The sequence below is a fragment of the Physeter macrocephalus genome, chromosome 20 (genome assembly GCF_002837175.3).
Source record: "Physeter macrocephalus isolate SW-GA chromosome 20, ASM283717v5, whole genome shotgun sequence".
Taxonomy (NCBI): domain Eukaryota; kingdom Metazoa; phylum Chordata; class Mammalia; order Artiodactyla; family Physeteridae; genus Physeter; species Physeter macrocephalus.
In genome coordinates, this window is record NC_041233.1 from 51,186,591 (window position 1) to 51,203,861 (window position 17,271).

At 49.4% G+C, this 17,271-nt stretch overlaps 2 protein-coding genes across 8 annotated transcripts in view; both read left to right on the forward strand.

The window, feature by feature from the left end:
* EXOC6 (exocyst complex component 6) overlaps nt 1-7,262 on the forward strand; it is a 216,631-nt gene extending 209,369 nt beyond the window's left edge. For 4 of the 7 annotated variants that reach the window (XM_055081380.1, XM_055081382.1, XM_028480931.2 and 1 more), the window contains 3 exons: nt 4,559-4,671; nt 5,795-5,907; nt 6,167-7,076. In XM_055081380.1, coding sequence (XP_054937355.1) covers nt 4,559-4,671; nt 5,795-5,907; nt 6,167-6,192 — 252 coding nt within the window. In that variant the 3' untranslated portion in view covers nt 6,193-7,076. Of the gene's footprint in view, nt 1-4,558; nt 4,672-5,794; nt 7,077-7,099 lie in introns of those variants that run through there. The other 3 variants (XM_055081379.1, XM_024121372.3, XM_024121373.3) reach the window with 3 other exon arrangements.
* Nucleotides 7,263-8,776: 1,514 nt separating this feature from the next.
* Nucleotides 8,777-16,563, forward strand: CYP26C1 (cytochrome P450 family 26 subfamily C member 1). The gene is made up of 6 exons (XM_024121183.1): nt 8,777-8,980; nt 9,503-9,727; nt 10,216-10,491; nt 11,848-12,006; nt 13,956-14,285; nt 16,186-16,563. The coding sequence occupies exons 1-6, from the start codon at nt 8,777-8,779 to the stop codon at nt 16,561-16,563; spliced, it is 1,572 nt and encodes a 523-aa protein (XP_023976951.1).
* Nucleotides 16,564-17,271: the final 708 nt, after the last annotated feature.

The window sequence follows — 17,271 nt, forward strand, 5'->3', positions numbered from 1 at the left end:
CAGTCCCTAAGGCAATGACTGTGTGGAGTGAAGAGGAGTGTCAGTGGTTGTACCTGGTGCCACTCCAGTTTCCGCATCCCTTTCTGTCACACTCTGGCTCCAGAGCAGTCACGTTCTTTTTAAACAATCCCAGAGACCTGGGATTATGCTTCTTGGTCAAAACAGGCATAGGTAGCAGCCTATAGAAATGGACTCAGTCCGTAAATCTGGCCTGGCATAGTGTTAGGTAGGACCCAGGAATAACGTCCTAGTTTTGTGTTACATCTTTCATGTCAGTATAACTGTACTTTAAAAAGTGAAAAGGGGGGCTTCCCTGGTGGCGCAGTGGTTGCGCGTCCGCCTGTCGATGCAGGGGAACCGGGTTCGCGCCTCGGTCTGGGAGGATCCCACATGCCGCGGAGCGGCTGGGCCCGTGAGCCATGGCCGCTGAGCCTGCGCGTCCGGAGCCTGTCCTCCGCAATGGGAGAGGCCACGGCAGAGGGAGGCCCGCATACCACAAAAAAAAAAAAAAAGTGAAAAGGATCTTATAATTGTTATGGATGGAGGGACACTGGTAGACTATTCAGAAATATTAGTGCTTCTTTCTCTAAGAAGATCATTTACCTCAATTAACATTAGACCCAATGCCTTATCATAAGTGTATCTATCCTCTTTATCAAGCCCCAGGGAAAGCCTGGGAAAGGTGGAAGTCAGTTGACTCCATTCATTTGCCCTAGGTTGCCTGCTGGCCAACTTTGGCCTTTTTCTAGAGCTGTCTTCATAAACCGAAATTGTCTGTAGGGTGCTCATTTTTTGTACTCATGAAGCCTAAGAAAAAAGCTCCTAAGTAACTTGGAATAGTGGTCTGGCATCATCAGTCAGGGAGTGATATTTCTTGAATATCTACTGAGAGGTTACGCTCTGCTGGACATACTTTATGAGTTTGCCTGCCCAGCTCTGTGAGGTTTGTTTCTATTTACTGATTAAATGTGGTATATTATGCATTTGAAAAATCCTTATGATGCCAAAAGCTCCGCTTCTCTGCACTGGTGTCAAATCTCAGAGACAAGAGTTTTGGGTGAAGTAGAAAAGGATAGCTTTACTGCTTTGCCAGGCAAAGGGAGACACAGCAGGCTCCCGCCTCGAAAAACTATGTGTCCCAACCCCAGAGAATTTGATGAAGGGTTTTATAACAGTGGTTCAAGGGTGGGGTCTCTGACAAGATTAAGGTATGTGCAGGGCCTGCCCTCCTTTCATCTGTCTCAGGTGGTCTCAGGTGGTCTCCTAATCTTGAGGAGAGTCTCTGGTCCCTATAACCTTGCCTCAGGTGGTTTCTTGGCTGCTCCTCCCTTGATTAGCAACTGTTCACATCTGCCCTTTGGAACTCAGAGAAGGGCATGGAGGCTGGAGTCTTGCCTACAAGAATTGGGGGACAAAAAAAGACTCTTGTGCCTGGGAGCCCCACAGGGCCCTGTCACTCACACATGTGGAAATGAGAAATCAGAATATGAGATTAGCATGCTTGCTAGGCCTTACCATTCCTCTCCACTCACATCCATGTATCCTTTGGGGCATGGACACTGAAATGGTGCTCAAGTCTATAGCCACTGGATTCATGGCCCGAGAATACAGAGCAAGCAGTGTTAGCTCCTATGTAAATTAGTTTCTATCTTAATATTAAATTGACAGTAGCTTCCTCATATGTTACTCTAGTTTAAGTTACTAAGATTGTGTGTGAATAGTTTTTTCCTTAATAATTTCTTCATGTTAACATAAAATATTGTTTCCTTATTAACTGCCTCCCCACTTCCCCACTTACAGCGTAAACTCTTTGAGGACAGGGACTTTGTCTCATCCAATACTGTATCTCTGGTGCCTAGCACAGTAGTTCACACGTTGTAGGTACTTTGTCTCATTCAATACTGTTATCTCTGGTGCCTGGCACAGTAGTTCACACGTTGTAGGTGGGCAGTCAGTATTTGTTGAATGAATGAGTGAATCTTATCTAGATCCTTACCCCTTTTATCCACCTTGGCAATGCATTCCTTAACCATTAATGTGCAAATTTATGCAGATTTCCATTGATATCTACAAGTTAACTATGCACTGTATGTATTTCTATAAAGTATTAGTGTAAATTTGAAAGCATGTGGATTAGACTTGTCTACAGGTGGGCAGTTAGGTTAAATTTTGTGGTTCTTGTAATTTCTAGCAATAAGAAATTTGCATATGAGTGTCTGACCATACGTGAAAAAAGTAAGCATAATATTTCTTTATCTAGGAAAGTCTGTTTTTGTGCTGTAAAAGAACCATTTCTGTACTCACAGCTGGAGTTGGTGTAGGTTTTAAATTCTTTAAATGGGCTCCTCCTTTCCCACCTGGGGGTAGATCAGCCCTTATTTTAAGGCCTCTTCTTCTTCCGAGTCCCAAAGGTCATGTTGCTGTTGTCTTTGGAAAGAAAGGGAATTTGCAGCCAGTACATTATTAAGTGGTTGCTTTCTGCTGACTGTGCGCATGCCCACACACACTTGCGCTAACACATATACCTGGAAGAGGACTCCTTCAAAATGAGGCTTTTATTTTGAATGAGGAGAATTCATTATTGAAATTTATTGGAAAAAAATATATATGTATGTATGTAAACCTTATTTCTAACTCTAAAGTTAATACATGCCCATTGTAGAATTTTATGAAAATAAAGAAGACAATAACAGTTACCCATAATCCCACCACACAAATTACAGCTCTTCTTAATATTTTCTCAAATTTTTTCCACTCTCTTTTGATGGGTTTTTATGTAATTTTAATAGTAATATTTATCATAAGCTTCTTCCCAAGCTATTTAAAATTCTCTGTAAGCATCAATTTGAATAACCACATGATACTTGTCTTATAGATAGATATACCTCACTGCTTAACCATTCTCTTAATACTGAGATTTAAGCTGTTTTCAGTGGGTTTTTTTCTTCTTCAATTTTTGATAACACGAATAACATTTTTGAGGTTAATATATTTGTTCATAAGTTTTTATCTACCTTTATTATTGTCTACTGAAGTTAGATTCCTAGAAGTAGGATTACTGAGTCAAAGGGAATGGCCATTTTTATAAGGTTCTTAAATACATACTGCAAATTCACATTCCAGAGAAGTTATACTAATTTACATTTTCACTGCGGAGTGTAGAAAGTAACTTTTCCTCCTTGTGAAAGAAGGGGAAAATGTACTTGTTGCTAAGCAAGGGTCAAAAATTACACAAAACTTGAAATATGTTCCCTTTTCTTTTTAAGACTGTGTTCTTTTAACATTGTCTCAGTGTAGTTTCTGTACCAGTGTTTTAACTTTTGGTATGGCTGATATGGCCTAGAATGTTGTCGGAAAGAAAATAGTGTGGCTTTTAATATTAGTAGTAAATATTTTCATTATTGAATTTTCTGCTTTGTACAAGAAAGTCTCTATTAGTAGCTGTATATTGGATGGGAAGAGTCAAACAAGTCCATTATCTTCCTAAGGAAGAGCTAGTTTCTTGTAACTTTCTGTAGGTTTTAACCACCCCAGAAATTTTATCCCTCTCAGAGCCAGGGGGTTGGCTCACATATCCTATGAGTAAATACAAATACTTCCTTCATTTGAAAGCAAAACCAATACACCCCTTACTTAGAAAATGAGCTAAAACAAAAAGAAAAAGTAATATAAAAACCGAAGGAAGGTAGTAAGTAAAGCATTTATCTTTCTGAAACAATTCAAATGGGGATAGGAAGTTGGTTTTAAATGGCTTAAAGGGGATTAGGGTTTTAAAGTTGGATAAGGAGTTTGGTGCTTTGGTTTAGGCACTGCATTGCTTTTAAAAGATTAGTTCCATATTTGACAACAATTCTAACTGGAGATTATAAAGCAAATAGTCAATTTTAAAACACTACGGAAAACAAGAAGGTTTCCTTTTTGTTGTTGTTTGTTTATACAAAATGATTGCCTAGAGTTAACAGGCTGAGTCCTGAAGGCCTCATTTCATAACACTACTGAGGATCTATCACCAGGGAGAATCCAGAAGAGGTTGTTTAATGCACTTCATTGAGATTACCTGAGCTTTTCGGTTTAAATTACTTTGGGAAAAGTCTGGGCGCAAATGACTTCTTTGAAAGGTAAACATACTTAACCTCTTTTAAAAAAAAAAGGTTCAATTTAAGTTCTTTAAAATTCTTCAGTTAGTAGCAGCAACCCTCATTAATTAAATTTGAGTATGAACTGAATAATGTGTAAAGATTAAATCTCTATACCTCAGTACAAGTGTTAATATAATTATATAACTGTTTTCATTATTTTACAATTATTTGAAAATGCAATTAAGTATTTTCTTAGAAAGGCAAGGCCTGACAATTTTAGTAATTTGAAAAGTGAAAAGATATTATACACTATGTTGGTTATAAAATATAGTTAATGAAGTTTAAAAATTAGATTCCTTATTCTGTTCCATCTGAGAAGCAGGTCATATTAAAATGGATCAAGAGTAGCATATACTTTATGTATTAGCTGTGGATAAATAGTCAAAAGTTGCTTTAACATTTTTCCCCATCTTCCTCAGCTCCTTGATCTGTTTATGGTTTGGGATTGGTCTACTTATCTAGCTGATTATGGTCAGCCAGCTTCTAAGTACCTTCGGGTGAATCCAAACACAGCCCTTACTCTTTTGGAGAAGTGAGTATATTCTTCAAACATTTTTGCATACCGTTTTAGCATTTTGTGATTCAGTGATAATTGAAGAACTAGAAATTTTTATCAAAAGAGAAATGTCTGTATGGAAGTTAAAAGTTCAGTTCATTTTAATGATCAAAACATAAGCCTTTCTTTCTTGCCTGCAGTATTGTGTAGTTTTATATGAGATTTGTTTATGTTGATACGAACAAAACATTTTTCCTGTTGTATCCTCAATATCTGACCTAATTGGCTTTAGAAATATGTTTACTGCAGATAAGTGAGAAGTGGAACTTTTTTTTTTTAAATACTGTAACACGGGAGAGAAAGTATTTTGTAAAACGTAGTTAAGGATTGGAATGTTTGCCACCAGTGCTGTCTAGATCCTACCATGATGGGCTTGGATTCTTTACAGGTAGAGAGAGAGGTATGCGTTTCGAAAAAATAATATTATAAAAACTGAAGTAACAGAACACTTACTGGTGCATCTTGTCCAATTAAAAGTAAAACAAGTGTAGGTGTTACTTTTCCTTCTCATTATGTGGCAGGTTTTCTTTTCACTCTACCATATTTCATTTTAAGCATCACTATTAAAATTTTCAATTTTTGAATTAAAAGTGTATATTATTTTCCCACATTTCAAAATATCTGTGGTGTATTTGATTTGAGAGGACATAAGGAACTGTTTTAAATAAATGTAAGCTTGTTTTACAATGCCATGAAACACCACTGAGGCAAACAAATTACTGCTTTAAATTTTCTAATGTTATTTTTCCTTTCACCTTGTCTTGCTATGAGTGTGATTTGCAGAGTCCATAGAGGGTATGTATTTTAGCGTACTTTATGGAATGATATTAGAAAATAGTATCACGTAAGAAAACTTGCTTTAGATTTTACATACTAATGCAAAAAATACCACTTCATAGAAAATACAAAATAAAGCTGCTAATATTTTGTGTGGTTGCTTTCTCTGTAATTCTATTAGTAGTACCTATTTTCTTTGAAGTATATTTTTCAAGCATAGGATTAGTGTGAGATAATCCAGAGCATGCCAAGATATTTCACTTGTGACAGTATAGCTTTTAATTTCCTTTTACTAAGCTTCTTCATTCACATATATTCCTAGGATGAAGGATACTAGCAAAAAGAACAATATATTTGCTCAATTCAGGAAGAATGATCGAGACAAACAGAAGTTGATAGAGACAGTTGTGAAACAGCTGAGAAGTTTGGTGAATGGTATGTCCCAGCACACATAAACTTCACATTGCTTGCACTCAGTGACACCAAATCCATGGTGTCTCAACATTGATCTCTAACAGGCACTGGTCATGATAGAGAAAGTTGTTTGCAGAATTCAAAAATACAGTAGAGAAAAGATACTGATGAGAGAGCTTAAACAAGAAAGAATTATAAATATCATTTGTATGGATTTTTAAATAACTGAATAATATTTTATATATGGAAAACCTGACATTAATTTTTTTTTCACTTCTAGGGAAAAAAGGCAAAACTAATATATAAATCAGGTCAAAAATTGTCTATGAAACTGTGTAAATACATTAGAGGAACTTATGCCTCTATATATTGGTGTTTTTTCTACTTAGACTTGAATGATTTTTCTGTTTTGTTGTTTTTTGTTTGTTTTCCAGTATCTGGTTTTGGAATGAAATTATGTCTGATCTTTCACTGTCATTTTCTGACTTTTAGCTTTAATTTTCATCTCAATATTATTTACATAGACTAAAATTTCGAATTCTGCTGATTTCGAGGGAGGAAATATAAATCTTTAAAGGTCCCTGAAATCAAACTTAATTTAACCCAATAAGAATTTGAATTATTTGTTCTGCTTGGGTGGTTTAATTTAATCTGAATATGAAGAAAAGGAATTTGATTTTCTAAAGATGCAAGGTGTTTCTGTTCAGCAGGGTTAATATTTCTAACTACAGTGTTTGTAGCTGGCCCCATTTATTTGGTTTGGTTTGGTTTGGTTTGGTTCAAGTTAGAAGGACAGAAACTAAGTGGGGCTAACCACTTCAGGTGCCGCTTGTGCTAGGAGAGATGTGTTCCTACACACAGAAGTTACCACAGGGGTCAGGTTACTTTCTTCAAAGAGCAGACCTCAGTACCGTGTCCTCACTGTGAAAACAAGCCAAACCAAATGAACTCTGGAAAACCTAAAATGAATGTACATTTTACTGTGTAAAGTACTGTGGTCCAGATGGTAATAACAATCTGATCCTTACTTTCTCTTCATTGTATTTATGCTGAATAATCCTTTTGCATTTTCAGGATTTATGCCTGTAAGAAACTTTTATTTGACTCTGTAAAATAAGTGTAAAGAATTATATGTACATTTCTTGATTTTGTGATTAAATATTAAAAAGGTTGAGCAAGTTGTTGGAAATCCAATGATACTGCATCTATTTAGAGCTTCCTGACTGAAAACAACTGCTTTCTTCAGAAGGACTATTATTCCCTGTTATTGGAATGGAGTGTCACCAAAACAAAGAAAAGAAGCATTTATTCCCTTGACCGTCTCCTATCCTAAAGTATTTAACGTTTTAAAAAATATTACATGGAAAATATGGTAATTGCAGGCACAATATAATCTGGAAGTTACCAGAGAAGCCGTGAGCTGCTAGTTCTCTTTGAGGACCGGAATGTAGTGACCCTCCAGTGCCTTACCCAGCTCTCCAGGTCACCGGGGACGTCTCCCCGGCTTGGAATGAGGCGTCCCCAGATTCGGAGAGACGCCTCCTTTGTACTGCTTGGAGCAGACCACTGTGGGTCCTCAACGGTGATGGTCTTGAGGAGTTCGCTTTACTGTTCTCAGGAAAACAAGCACCCTGCACACACACACACACCCCGCACCCCTCGGGTTGCTCTGTAGGAACTGGGACGCCCGAGTCCTGGGCCATTTCGGGTCCCACAAAAAGCCCCAAGAAACACCCATGTAGACTGATGAGGGGGAAAGGATACGAAGGGGGAGGGGACAGTGAATTTGGTCCTTGAGCCCCCCGAAAGGCGCCGGGGGATATCTGCTCCTCGTGGGATTAGGGGTTCTCCGTGAAGCTTTGAGAAGCAGTGACACTACCATCTTTTGAAGGATTCTGGAAGTGGTAGATCAGAGACCTTGGAGGGGTGGGGATGTCGAGATTCTCAACCCCGGCCATCAGGGCTTGCGATGCCAAGGTAGGCATCGAAGACCGCAGTTTCCCTGAAACAGAAGCAGAGCAAAGGGGAGAACCCCCAGCCCTTTAGGCTTGGAGTGCCGGGAGGGGAATGGGCACGTGGAAGTTCGAGGGTGGGGATCCCAGAGAGAGCCCGCATTAGCTCCGTGCGCTCGGGCAGTCCACCCGCCGAGCTCCTGCTGGGAGCCGGGAGGTTCTTGGCGCGAAACTGCAGGCCCCGCCCGAGGATCTGCGCGGGGCATGGCCCCCCGGCTTAGCCGTAGCGCCGCAGCGGCTGCCACTCCCCACTCCAACCCCTCCGAGAGCGCGCCGCTGCCCACCGCCTCCAATCATTACTCTGCGTGGAGCGCTTTAAATATGCAGAGGCGGGTCACGTCGTGTGAATCGGTATCAATCCGTAGGGAGGGAGCCAATATCTATATAAATGTGGCCTGGGTGGGCCGAAAAGGGTTAAAAGGCTGGAGAAGAGAGAGGTGGGCGGGGGTCTACAGCCTGGGTGAGCGCAGCCCTGGTTGGTAATACCGGTGAGTTGCTCCTTTCTTTGCCCTCCTTCGCTGCTTCTATCGAAGGAGTGCTGACCAGGGGAGGTGGGAGGTGCTCGGCTCGAGCGGTCCCGAGGCAGCCGGCGCCCGCGCGAGAGGGTTGAGTTTTGGCCCGGGAGCCGTCGGACTCCGGGAAAAGTCCTGAGCGCGCGGGTCTCGATGAAGGCACGTTCCCTAAGGGCGCGTGGTCACTGCTGCCCTCCGCTGCCCGTCTGCTTTTAGAGCGAAGTCCTTGTCCGAGGTTGTAAATCTCGGTTTTGGTCCCCAAGCCCCAGGCCCTTTCCGGACAGAACAGGTGAACACTGCGCGCTGCCGGCGCCGCAGCTCCTGCGCCTCCTGCGCTCGGAGCGGCCTGGCCCCGGCAGGCTCGCCATGTTCCCCTGTGGGCTGAGCTGCCTGTCGGTGCTGGGGGCGGCGGGCACCGCTCTCCTGTGCGCGGGCCTGCTGCTCAGCCTGGCCCAGCACCTCTGGACCCTCCGCTGGACGCTGAGCCGGGACCGAGCTTCTGCCCTGCCCCTGCCCAAAGGTTCCATGGGCTGGCCCTTCTTCGGGGAAACGCTGCATTGGTTAGTTCAGGTGAGCAGTCCGTCGTTTCCGCACCCCAATATGGCCCCTTCTTCCCTATCCCCCACTGGTTCTCAATGTTCCCAGGGTTTGTAGCCAGCCTCTTCCTGTCGCCCAGGGCCCCAGGGAGCATACACGGCCCTGACCTTTGCCCAGCTGCTTCCTCGAAGGGACTATATGTCACTGGCGTTCTCTCCAACATAACTTAAGTCCCGACAAAGCACGGGGGTGAACAGAGGGGTTCCAGGACCCTATATCCTGCCACCGTAGAATCAGGAGTCAGGGGCGAGTCTCAGCAGTGAGCTCTTTGGCGCTCGTGTCCCCATTCTGAGCCTCAGTTTCCTCATCTCACCAATGGGAACAGGAGCATGTACATTACCATAGGGCAGTCGCGAGGCCCATTTGAGACTGTTTTGTAAAGAATAAGGCGCCAGCCTAGAGCAGGAGGTTTTTATCAAGCGGCAGTTGGGAGGCCTGGGCTAGATCCCCAGCTGAGGCCCAGCGGCCCCATCCCTCTTCGCTCCTGGCTCGCAGGGCTCGCGCTTCCACAGCTCCCGCCGGGAGCGCTACGGGACGGTGTTCAAGACGCACTTGCTGGGCAGGCCGGTGATCCGCGTGAGCGGCGCCGAGAACGTGCGCACAATCTTGCTGGGCGAGCACCGCCTTGTGCGCAGCCAGTGGCCGCAGAGCGCGCACATCCTACTGGGCTCGCACACACTGCTCGGCGCGGTCGGCGAGCCGCACCGGCAGCGGCGCAAGGTAAGCCTAAAACAGAAGGTGCCGTCGGGACGTCAGACCCGCGGTTTCAGAGAACCTGCTGTGGGCCAGGCCGGGGCGAGGTGTTAGGGGTACACTGTGAACCTGGCCAGGGCCCCTGACTAACAAGTGGGTGCCATTGGGCCAGTCCCTTACCTTCTCCGGCTTTGTTTTATAAGGACAGGACTGGGACTTAAAGGTCCTTTCATCTTCGATCTTCTGCGATTCTGATACCAGAAGCGCTGGAAATTCAAACTTAGGGTTAGCGACGACTTCCTGGAGGAGGTGGCCCCTGTGGCCTGGATGGATGGGAGGGACTGTGTACATCAGAGAAGAACTAGAGGGAATGGCGAGAGCAAAACCCAACACATTTGGGTCCGGGTCTCTTAGAATAGGAGAAAGGGGCCGAAATTGGCCTTTTGGCTCCTATGGAGTCGCGGAGCAGAGGGAGCCGAACGGCTGCCAGGGCTGACCCCGCGCTCTCCCCACAGATCCTGGCGCGAGTGTTTAACCGCGCGGCGCTGGAGCGCTACGTGCCTCGCCTGCAGGGGGCGCTGCGGCGTGAGGTGCGCTCCTGGTGCGCGACCCGCGGGCCGGTAGCTGTCTATGAGGCCGCCAAAGCGCTCACCTTTCGCATGGCTGCGCGCATCCTACTGGGGCTGCGGCTAGACGAGGCGCAGTGCTCGGAGCTGGCCCGGACCTTCGAGCAGTTCGTGGAGAACCTCTTCTCGCTGCCCCTAGATGTGCCTTTCAGTGGCCTGCGCAAGGTACTGCCGCCCCTCCCCAAACCTTCCCCTTGGGGCTCCCTCGGTGCGCCACAGGCGTCACCTCTGCTGGGAGATGGAGGCTCTGCACAGTGTGGGGAGGCGTCGTGGTGTGGCGGTGGGCGTCGGGGCTGGCCTCTGTCCTGACTCGCTGTGTGACCCGCGGCGGGCCACCCACCCTCTCTGGGTCACGCCTGAGGGACGAGCTCCAGCCCCAGCAGCCGCCGGCTTCCCGACGTTGGGTCTCGGTGGCGGGCGCCCAGCCAGTCGTCCCAGCCCCTCCCCAGAGCGGCGCCTCCTGGCCTGGCCTCCAGCTCCGCTTTGGAAGCCCCGTGGCTGCGGAATGGATGGGAGCACTAGGGCCGCAGACACGCCCCCCCGACCCAGCCCGGCGCCAGCTGGAGAGGGGTGGGTACCGGCTCCCCGCCCGCGGCCCCAGTCCCGCTAGTTTCCGGATCAGAGAACCATGGCCTCTTCAAACTTCAGAGCGATGGGCTGGGCCCAGAGAGCAACCGAACTGGGGCTTCTTATTGTGCTGATGCCCTGGTTTTCAGTCACCTGAATAAAAATAATAGTTATGTATAAACGTACATGCTATATGGGCTGATTGCCTTGGGTTCATTTTCTGATTTAATCCTCTCAGTCTGCAAAGTATTATTATTCTCATTTTATTGATGAAGAAACTGAAGCTCAGAGACGTTAAATGACTTACCCAAGATCACACAGCTAGTAGGGAGGGGGGCAGGATTTGAACCCCATCTCCCCTGACTAAAAAGCCCAAGTGCTCAAAATGCTTCCCCAGGCAGACGCTTTCTCTGTGCTTGCTCCCTGAACTCTGGAGGGCCACCCCAGCCCTCTTGCCTACCCCTTTACAAAGGCTAATGTTTAGACTTCCAATAGTGTCCTTTAAGCCAGAGCTTTCCTGAGCGCATCAAGGTGTCCTTTCCTCTCTGCACTGGTGCCCACTGCCCCTGCCTGGGCCTTGTGCAGGGAAAGGACAATGGACTGACTCCCTGGCAGGGTTCTGTGCCAGACATGGACACTTGACAGCTGTGTGACCCTGGATAATGGCTTTACCTCTCTGAGCCTCAGCATCTTCCTGTCAGAAGGACAGTAACTGTTTGCCTTGCCCCAAAGGGGGCTTGTGATCAAGAGAGAATGGTGTGTGGGGGTAATGGACAAATTCCTAAGCATTTATTGAGCCCCTTCTATGTGCCAGGCATGGAACTAAGCTGGGAAACTTTTAACACCAGGCTCTCAGCAGAGCCAGACCAGCACTGGGAAGATTTTGGGGGTAGGTGTCCAGGGCTGGTCCCCTCAGCCTTCCTGCCCCACCTCCCTTCTCTCCCCACACATCAGGGCATGCGGGCACGGGACCAGCTGCATCGGCACCTGGAGGAGGCCATTGCAGAGAAGCTTCATGAAGACAAGGCTGCTGCGGAGCCAGGCGATGCCCTCGACGGGATCATACACAGCACTAGGGAGCTGGGCCATGAGCTCTCAGTGCAGGAGCTGAAGGTAGGTGGCGGGAGATTTCTCCTCCCCTCTTTTGCATTTCTAGCAGGTCTCTACACACATGCTGCATCCCTGGAGCAACGGAGCTACATCCTGTTTGGGCCCACTTTGAGCCACAGGCACTCCTCAGGGTGAGGGGAAAGAGGAGACCTGGGTTCCACTTATGGCTCAGCTGCACCCACTATCTCTGTGGCCTTGGGCCAGTCACCATCTCTTTCAGAGGAGAGTCCATGGCATGAATCCTAGGCCCTCCCTTACCGGTTCTGGCAGCAAACAGCTCTCCCCCTCCCCCACTTCTCTGTCACTCCATGCCTTTACCTCTGCTGTCCCCCTGCCTATGGAGCTGTCTTCACCCCTTTTCTCTACAAACCCTAAGGGTTCAGGGTTAAATTCCACAGTCTCCTTGAAGCTCCCCTCTTCCTCCCCAAATCTACACTTCCATGAGCCACCTTGGCACCTGGCACCCCTCTACCTGTCTGTTTTGCCACTGCAGAATCTCCTGGAGAATTAGAACCCCTCCCCATGTATGCATAGTGCACATACAATGGAGGTAAGGAGGGAAACTTTGGAGTGGTCCCTGGACCCACCTGCTCGAGAACCCAAAAAGGAGTGGAGAGGTTGGGGGGCAGGGAAGTTAGAAATGGGAACACCTCAAGCCTTCCATAAGCAACTCCCATCCTTTCTCGGGGCCTCAATTTCCCACTTTCCACTAGCCAGCCACTGAAGGGTGGGGCTCACTCAGCCTGAGTTTCTTCTCCGAGAACAGGACTAATAATCTCCTTGCTGACTCTTGGGTGGTTGTGAAGTCTGGAAGAGTCAAAGGAGTTAGAAGTAGATGAGCAGGGGGCTCATGAGTCATGGGGGAGCCAGTGGATAGGAACAGTTCTGGGCTGGGAAGGGGAGTGGTGGAAAGAAGTGGATGGTCCCTCAGCCTTGGCAGGGCTGGGGAGCTGGCGACAACACCCTCCAGGTTCTCAGGAAGGGACCCACTAGCTAGAAATCTTCAGTTCTGGCTGGCCAGGGAGGACCTTGGAGCCCCAAGGTCTCTGTCCCAGTTCCCCATCTTGTCCAGGGCAGGCAGTTAGCCTTGGATCAGGTCATTCATAACACACATATTATTATCTACCTATTCAGTGCCAGGCTCCATGCTGGGACTGGGGATACAGCAGTGAGCAAACTATAGCCCTTGCCCTCGAGGTGCGAGAGGGGAGGGGTACATATTCATCCTATAATAACATCAGTCAGTGTGTAAACACAAACTGGGTGCTGCAAGGAAGGACGACAGCACACGGGGAGTTGGGAGGGCAGAGGCAGGCAGTGAGGGCTGGGGCCTGGACGCCGAAGCCACCAGGCCCCTCCGTCCTTCCGGCAGTGCACACCAGGAAGAGGTTTAGTCACTAGGACCACCGCTAAGCAGGAGGAGGAGCACGATGCTTGCTTTGGTGGGAGGCTGCCGCTGCTGCTGCAGGTGCCTTGGTAATTCCACTGCGGTTACTGTCAGGACGCCCAGCTGGGGTTGTCGGCAGCACTGCATGGTTAAGAGCGCTGGGCTCCCGGCTCGGCTACTGGGACTGGTGACGGCAGGGACCTCGAGCACCTCTCAGAGCCTCAGTAAAACGGGCATTGTGCCGCACAGGATCGGGGTGAGTATCGAATGAGTTAATACACGTAAAGCGCTATGAACAGTACACAAAAAAAGTTCCTGGCATTATCTTTGGGAACCTCCCACGGCAAGTGGGTAGATCCTCCTCTTGCTCGTAGCTATCTGTGACTTCCCCAAGTGTCGGACTTGGGAGTCAATCGACTCCAGGACCTGCACAGGTAGCCGCGCCACGGGAGCACCCTGCGCTCTGGCCTGTGCGCAACGGCACGTGTGGGGCTCCTGCGCCTCAGGGGGCCACGAGGCCGAGGCCCGGCTAATGGAGACTCAGCGCTCCCGGGCTGTCTTGCAGGAGTCAGCTGTGGAGCTCCTCTTCGCCGCCTTCTTCACCACGGCCAGTGCCAGCACGTCCCTCGTCCTGCTACTCCTGCAGCACCCGGCGGCCATCGCCAAGATCCAGCAGGAGCTGGCGGCGCAGGGGCTGGGGCGCGCGTGCGGCTGCGTGCCGGCGGCCTCAGGGGGCGGTGCTGGGCCCCCGGCCAACTGTGGCTGCGAGCCCGACCTCAGCCTGGCGGCGCTCGGCCGCCTGCGCTATGTCGGCTGCGTGATCAAGGAGGTGCTGCGCCTCCTGCCGCCCGTGTCCGGGGGCTACCGGACAGCCCTGCGCACCTTCGAGCTCGACGTAAGTGCGCCGCGCCGCCCGCCCCGCCCCTGCCGCCGGCCGCGGGGAGGTGGAGTAGGGGTTAGGACCGAGCTGTCTACTCTTCCCCTCTCCGGGCCTCCGCTTTCCCTCCTGGAAAATGGGCTGAATCCTCTTCCATTTCCCGGGAACCACGGTTGAGGGAGCAAAGCAAGGTTAGGGACCCCGCACACTTCAGCTTTTGGCAGTGGTCCGGGTGAATCAGAGCCGAGTTTTAGAATTAAAACATCCTTTTCTCTGCCCAGCACCCCCCTTTCAGCCAGTGAGGCTGGGTGGGGCACAAAGAGAGACCCCCACTATGTCCCGTACCCCATCTCTCTGGCTCCCTCACAAGAAAAAGGGATTAATCATTGTTACCAGTCCAGGCCTCCGGCTGAGGCCGGATTCCAGGGAAGCGGGCTAATTAAAGTATGGGGTATGAGGTTGGCATGAGCTGGGCAAGAAAGTTAAGGTCTAGGACTGGCTCCATCTCTCTGTGACCCTGGGCAATTCCCTTCTCACTCTGGGCCTCAGTTTACTCTCTGGAAGGAAGCTGCCTTGGTCCCTTCCAGCCTTGACTCCAGGTGGGGCCCGGCTGTGCTTCGCAGTGGCAGCATCGGGGAAGGGGAGCCCTAGCGCCGCTAAACTGAAGGTGTTTGCCTGAATGGCTGTCCCTGCATCCCCCCTACCACCAGCCCGGTCTCTGGGCGGCTCCAGGCAGAGTGGGCACCTCCTTCCCTGACCCTTACTTTAAACTAAACAGCAAATGTCCCTAGTGCATTGCATACCAGGATTTGAGGACCCTTAAGGGAATGGGATTTTGCCCCTGAGGTGCTGTCATGGAAAGAAAGGGGGCCAGAGCCAGCAACTTCATCACAAACTGGTGTGAAGAAGAGAGTGATCTCTAGCTGAATGACACCAAAACATTTTGGGAGCTGGCATTTGAACTGGGACAGTGATGGGTTAGGATGGGGACAGCACATCACTGAGAGGGGATGGCCCAGACAAAGGTAGATGGATTAGTGAGGGGTTTAGAAATATCTTGTATGCTGAATCTTGGAATTCAGACATCATGCAGGCGCTGGGGTGCAAGACCTTAGAGAAACCGCAGGAGAAGGGCCCTGGACCACCAGGGTGAATAGAGGCAGGGGTCTTAGCCATCCTCCAGGTTCCAGATGGGAAAACAGGCCTAGAGAGGAGAGGGAGAGCGCCTTGGTGATTCCAAGATCTGTTTGCCTGTGAGAGCCTCCTGAAGCTGTTCAGGCAAGGGAAGCAGGATGGTCGGGTCTGGAAGACATCACAAAAGTGGAATAGCTGAAAAAGTTGGAGGTGAGCAAAGGGAACATGAAAGCTGCCTTCCAACAATTTAATTCTCATGTGCACCTTCTTAGAGTGTGGCTGCCTGATCTGAACATTACTGTACAGCTGATGGGCGGTGAGGACAGAGAGGCTGTTTTCAGTTCAGTCCCAAGAGGAGCTGTAAAATTGAGATGACCGTAGAGGAGCTGTCGTTTGCATTGTCCTGACTAGAATTTAGGTCTCCTTATCTAACGTGAGAACAAAAAAGACAAAAACAAAACAGTGAAACAAATAATAGAGCACATTTACTGACCACTAATATATATGGCCAGACCCGTTATTTGAATCCTCACAACAAGATGGGCATTTTTGTTCTCACTTTATCAGTTAAGAAACTGAGGCTCAGAGATTGAGCATGTAGCCCATCGTCACACAGCTCCCCAGGGAAGGAGCTGGTATGAGTATGCAGAGCGGTAGCTTCCGGGTTAGACGCGCCTCCCTGCTTGTTTTCGGAAGCCTGTTTGATATACCCCGGGTGGAGGATCAGTTCGGGCTGGGTTTCCGGGTGCCTCGTGGTCAGGCGGGTCTCCTCACCTCCCCGCAGGGCTACCAAATTCCCAAGGGCTGGAACGTGATGTACAGCATCCGGGACACGCACGAGACGGCCGCGGTGTACCGCAGCCCGCCTGAGGGCTTCGACCCAGAGCGCTTCGGCACTGAGGGCGAGGATGCGCGGGGCGCCGCCGGCCGCTTCCATTATATCCCGTTCGGCGGCGGTGCGCGCAGCTGTCTCGGCCAGGAGCTGGCGCAGACCGTGCTCCAGCTGCTCGCGGTGGAACTGGTGCGCACGGCGCGCTGGGAGCTGGCCACGCCTGCCTTCCCCGCCATGCAGACCGTGCCCATCGTGCACCCGGTGGACGGTCTTCGGCTCTTTTTCCACCCGCTTGCGCCTTCGGCTGCGCCGGATGGGCGACGCCTCTGACCCGCTGCGCCGCGGAACCTGACTTGGCCAGTGGCAGCGGAGCACTTGCGGAGCCGCCCATCTGCCGTTCCCCAGTACCGGGTCGGGCGCGCTCTCTAGTTCACCAAACGGTTATCGATTGCGGCTCTGTGCCGGACTCTGCGGGAGGAGATGCGTGAGCCACTGCCACCGCACTGGAGAAGTGCCCTGGCCAGTGGGAAGGTGCCTCCTGTACTCCGCATGCACCCTGAGGAAGGAAAGGTGGTGGACCAAGTCTCTTAAGCCCTTCCCAGGATTTCGAAGCAGGGATGGAGGGAACATCTCCACTAGAAGCCAAGCCCGGGAGGAGGCATGGATCGCAGGGCCGTGGGGAGGCTTGCTAGGGGAGGATTGGGCCGTAGAACGATGCGGGACCTGCAACGGTCGCGAGCAAGAGGGGACGCCGGGAGAGCATCTCTGGCCTGGCTTTGGGCCATAGGAAGACACCGAGAAGGCGCCCAACGGAAGGCCTTCAGGCAGCTGGCCTCCGCTAGGTGCGCCCTAGCCACTCTGCAGGTCTCGGCAGAAGCCCAGAACGGTGAGCGCTTCCAGGGCTCTAAATGGGCTCAACACCGGATTCTGCTGGCGATTTCTTAAAAGAAAAATTCCTAGTTCAAGAACGCGTTTAATCTTTCCATTTATACAAGGGAGAATAGGCAAACGAGAGGACTCTTTAAGGCTGGATTATTT

Coding starts and splice junctions, on each gene's coding strand:
- CYP26C1 (XM_024121183.1), top strand. CDS start 8,777: ATGTTCCCCTGTGGGCTGAGCTGCCTGTCGGTGCTGGGGGCGGCGGGC. Junction 10,492..11,847: donor CTTTCAGTGGCCTGCGCAAG/GTACTGCCGCCC, acceptor CCCACACATCAG/GGCATGCGGGCACGGGACCA. Junction 14,286..16,185: donor TGCGCACCTTCGAGCTCGAC/GTAAGTGCGCCG, acceptor ACCTCCCCGCAG/GGCTACCAAATTCCCAAGGG.